This window comes from Silene latifolia, chromosome 11 (assembly GCF_048544455.1).
Source record: "Silene latifolia isolate original U9 population chromosome 11, ASM4854445v1, whole genome shotgun sequence".
Lineage (NCBI taxonomy): Eukaryota > Viridiplantae > Streptophyta > Magnoliopsida > Caryophyllales > Caryophyllaceae > Silene > Silene latifolia.
The window spans coordinates 99,996,863-100,002,134 of record NC_133536.1 but is presented as its reverse complement, the minus strand read 5'-3'; the positions used below and the strand labels follow the sequence as shown (position 1 = coordinate 100,002,134).

The 5,272-nt window shown below is 37.4% G+C and overlaps 1 protein-coding gene across 1 annotated transcript; it reads left to right on the top strand.

Annotated features, from left to right (window-relative positions):
* Positions 1-2,062: 2,062 nt before the first annotated feature.
* Positions 2,063-2,662, top strand: LOC141613719 (uncharacterized). The gene has a single exon (XM_074432463.1). The coding sequence runs from the start codon at positions 2,063-2,065 to the stop codon at positions 2,660-2,662; it is 600 nt and encodes a 199-aa protein (XP_074288564.1).
* Positions 2,663-5,272: the final 2,610 nt, after the last annotated feature.

Genomic DNA, 5,272 nt, shown 5'->3' with positions numbered 1-5,272 from the left:
TAGTCGGGTTCCAAGGAAGAGGCAATTCAAATATTACAACATGTGGAGCTTGGACCCTGGTTTCAAGTCTGTGGTTCAGCAATCTTGAAATGTCCCCATTGCTGGTACCCCCATGTATCAAGTGGTAACCAAGCTGAAAAACCTGAAGGGCCCTCTGAAAGAGTTGAATAGAAATGGGTTCTCTGATGTTGACAAATCTGTGGGAGTGGCCAGAGCTCTTTTGGAAGAAATTCAAATTAAATTGCACTCAAATCCTACTAATTCTGATTTAATAAATGTTGAATGTGTTGCTGCTGAATCTTATAGACATCTTTGTAAGATACAGCATAGCTTCTTGAGCCAGAAAGCTAAGGTGGACTGGCTCCAATATGGGGATGACAATACTCGTTTTTTCCATAGTCAGATAAGAGCAAAACAGGTGTACAATAGGGTCTTGAGCATCCAAGGTACTGATGGTGTTCTAAATACTGATCTGGATAAGATAGAAGCTGCTTTTTTGCATTACTACAACTCTCTGCTTGGATCCTCTCTACCGACCACTGCTGTTCACATTCCTACTGTCAGGGAGGGGAAACTGGTCACTCAGGAACACTGTTCCATTTTGTTAGCTGAGGTAACTGATATTGAGATAAAAGACTTCCTGTTCTCCATCTCCTCTATCAAATCTCCTGGGCCAGATGGCTTCTCTAGCCAATTTTTTAAGGACACTTGGGAGATTGTTGGACGGGATATTACTGTTACCATCAAAAATTTCTTTCAAACAGGAAAGCTCCTTAAGCAGGTAAACACCACTAATATCACTTTAATTCCTAAGTCTTCTAATCCTACCAGTGTCCTTGATTTTCGTCCTATTGCCTGCTGCAATACTCTTTATAAAGCACTGGCTAAAGTTTTGTGCAAGAGGTTGAGTAGGATCCTTTCTGACATTGTGAGTGAGAGTCAGGGGGGCTTTATTCAGGGAAGGAATATTTTAGAGAATGTCCTTATTTGTCAAGATTTGGTCAGACTCTACAATAGGAAAGCAGCTTCTCCCAGATGTTTAGTTAAAATTGACCTAAAAAAGACTTATGACTCTGTTGAGTGGGGCTTTCTTTCTCAAATGATGCAAGCTCTCAATTTCCCTCAAAAATTCAATGACTTGGTAATGATTTGTGTTACTAGCCCTACTTACTCTTTGAATATCAATGGTAACAAGTTTGGGTTTTTCAAAGGTAAGAGAGGTTTAAGACAGGGTGACCCTCTTTCCCCTCTTCTTTTTACTATCTGTATGGAATATCTGTCTAGGATCCTTGGGGTTGTTGCTACTCAAGATGGATTCAGGTTTCACCCTCTGTGTGGTCATCTTAGGCTCAACCATTTATTGTTTGCTGATGATCTTTTGCTATTCTGCAAAGGGACTGCTCCATCTATAATGTGGATCCTCAGAGCTTTTGCTACTTTTTCCTCTGCTTCTGGACTTTGCTTAAATAGAACCAAGTCTAAGATTTATTTCAATGGGGTCAACTCAGGCACTGTTGATGACATTCTGCAAGTTTCAGGGTTTCATAGGGGTAGTCTCCCATTCAAGTACTTGGGAGTCCCTATTTCCTCTAATAAATTGACTAAGACTGAGGGCCAAAAGTTGACTGATAGAATTGTGGCTAGAATTAGGGGATGGGGGACTAAACACTTATCTTATACAGGCAGACTTACACTTGTGAATTCTGTCCTGGCTATATTGCATTCATACTGGGCGTCCATCTTCCTGATTCCAAATGGTATAATGAATAGGATCACTAACCTCTGTAGAAACTTTCTTTGAAAAGGATCCTCTGATTACAAGGGTGCTCCTAATGTCAACTGGGAATCTTGTTGTCTTCCTAAGGAAGAGGGGGGGCTTGGAATCAAAGATATTAAAACTTGGAACAAGGCTTTACTTGGTAAATATGTATGGTGGCTTGCCAATAAGAAGGATCATTTATGGGTACGATGGGTGAGTCATGTCTATATGAAAGATATACCTTGGACTGATTATGTGGCCCCTACTGACTGCAGTTGGCCATGAAAAAAAATTAGTTCGATTATGATCCTTTTCAAGCAAGCTTACCATAACAATCACTGGCTTAATTCTTCTTTGGAGTATACTGTCAAAGCTGGTTATGAATGGTTAAGAGTTCCTAATCCTAAAGTTGAATGGCGGTTTCTCTGCTGGAATACCTTGAACATCTCTAGATGCTCCTTTGTGTTTTGGGAATTCTTACTTCAGAGACTTCCTACGAGAGACAGACTCAGTAGAAGGGGGATGCCAATTGACCCAACCTGCCCCATCTGCCTGAGTCTAGCAGAAAATCATCAACATCTCTTTCATGAATGTCCCTTTGCTGTGCTCTGCCATCAGAGGTTGCAAGTAGCTCTGAATGTGCACTTCAGGATGCCTGACCTGATAACTTGGTTTTCAGCTGCTAGGCGCATTACTAAATTTCAGAAGAGATATATTGGTTCCTGCTATGTTGCGTTGGTCTATTGGATCTGGAGATGCAGAAATGAAGCTTGGATAAACAACAGGGTACGGAGTCCTGGCTCTGTGGTGAAGCAGATTTTAGCTGATGTTAGAGCTAGGTTCCTGGCCCTTAATGTTACTACCCTGAAAGATAAAGATAGAGTCTGGCTTGATACGTTGTAATTGCTGGTTGCTTTCCTTCATTCTTGTGCCATATACTTGAACATTGTATACCCCATTTTTGAGATTTGATAATATATACTTACTTTTCCCAAAAAAAAAAAAAAAAAAAAAAAAAGAATGTACCAATGACTTTGGTGGATAATGGCTCCGCGGTCAACGTCATACCACTGAAGACAACATACAAGTTGGGCATGAAAGAATCAGATTGGACGCCTACCAACCAAGGTGTTCGAGCATACGATGGAACATGACGTAAAGAAGTAGGGCTAATTAACTTTACTATAGCCACAGGGCCAATCGGAATAATTAAATATAAGACTTATAAGCATTTGTGGGACAAATGTCGAAAATCGAAATGGACCAAAATAATACTTGTGGGTTGACACTTGAATAAGAGAAGTGTGTAGGGTTCATATACCCCTATTAGACTCATCTAATTCATTTAATAAATTACCCATAATGTATATTTATGTGGATCTAGTGCATGCATAACAAAATAATGAAATAAGTAAGAAATCGAGTTTCCTTACATTGTAAATGTACCGGATTTTGGGCACAAGTAAGGTCTCCTACCTTCACTTGTTCTTGATCTTAATACATTGGAATGATCCTCCATAAACTCAAACTTTCAAATTAGAAAGTCTCCTCATGATAGCACCCAAAATAATTCCTTAAAGCTAATAATAATATTAACTAGATGTTATTATTAGATTCCTTAATATATTTTCTAATCTAGTTGTACTACTACTACTAGTAATATATATGCTATTAGAAATAATTTGAATAAGTTTTAGCTTCTAAACTATTATAGAGAGTTTTTTGTGTTTTTCTTCAAAGAAAAAAAAGGAAGAATGAATAATGATCTCCGTTAATGGAAAAAATAAGAAAACAATTTCTTATTCTTGTCATAGGGGGCCGGGTACAAGGGGAAGAGTGAACCATTGCATGGCCTTCACTTTTTTTTTTGTTCTTACCCAAAACATAGGTATGTAAGGCTAGTTTGTTTAGGGTATGATGATGTCCATTTTACACTAAAATAAAATATACCACTAACCTTAAATCCCTTATAAAAAAACCGGCCCTCTTATAATATGGAGTCCATTTTAACTTTGTGATTTTGTCAAATGTCATTTGTTAGGTCATGTGTCACACATCATGCCCATATGTAATTTTAATGCATATTTAATCCTTTAAATATCATTTTACAACAAATAAATTACATGTGACAAATCAACTAGTAATTCATAATCACAAGTATTTAAAATGGTTCATGTTAATATAACTCACAACATTTTGTAATTATAATTAACCATTCATTCTTATTTCAATTGTTTCATAAACAATAATTAAATTTTAGTAACATAACATTTTATTTACTAAAATTAAATTCTCACTCACAAAAGTAAATTGTTCAATTTTAAGGAATTAATTAATCTGTATCGATATACAATTAATCAGTTTATCTATTAAGGGAATTGTCCTATAGGTGTGACCTTAAGGGATCAACTGATCACCACCGTCAAACGACAGTAATGTCAAACTCTTGTTAGCCAATCAGTACCGATTAATCTTGATCAGTTGACTATATAATTGAATCATCCCTTTTGTATTCTTGTTATGTGATTTAATATGTGATTGCACTATTGTTGAGGACACATACTCCAACAATCTCCCACTTGTCTGAGACAAGTGTGCGTCACCAATTCTCATGTCCTATTACATCATCTCCCACTCAATGCAAGGTGTCTTGCAGGTCGTATTTGCATTTGATCATATCTTGAGTGGTTTCGTCGATCTGGAGAGTAACTGTCTGACCGGAATTATCTACCGTAGATACTTCCGAGCGTGGCCACGCATTTTCAGTTCACTACTCCTCGAGTGGCCCTGAGATTTTAGATAACCTCGACAAGAGGTTGGACAATTCCTATCGCACTATTCCCTTCGTATAGCCACAGCTCATCATGACCCAAAAGATGCCCATTTGACCTCAGTTACGAAAATCGTAGAGCATAAGTCAAAGTCACTCAGAAACTGTTCCAACTTAGGCGAACAGTCTCTAGTCAAAGAATTGACTCATAAGAATACTATAGTAGCTCTTGCCACGACCAAGCTTAATAAAAATTACCAGAACTCTATAAGCGGTCACTGCCCGACAGAGTGTCCCATACAGTCTGCCTATTTGATCGACTAGTCATCCCATATGACTCTATGGCACTTGAACTTGCCATCAATCACATCACACTCTAGTCACTTCGAGACGTCACCTCATATAAGAAACTAGGGGCCAATACTATGTTAATCCAGTTCATTTTAATAGGGTTCAACGTTGTCCATACAACCTATTTGGATATAACAAAGCAATAAAAGAGTTTTTAATAAAACTCAAACAATGAATGCATTATCACATATGTAAAATTGATACAATATCAATTACTACATAATCTATAATCCATATTCCATTTTGTATATAATTGCACATTTCAACTCAATTGAAATGACATGACTTATCATGTTAAGCCTATAAAAAGGCCTTTGGTTAGTAAGTCTCAGCAGCACCTTGCACTCTTCCTAACCTTACAATATACTATTTCCCATTGTTATGTATAATCT

What these genes read in the sequence shown, in the direction of transcription:
- LOC141613719 (XM_074432463.1), top strand. Translation starts at nt 2,063, where the DNA reads ATGATCCTTTTCAAGCAAGCTTACCATAACAATCACTGGCTTAATTCT.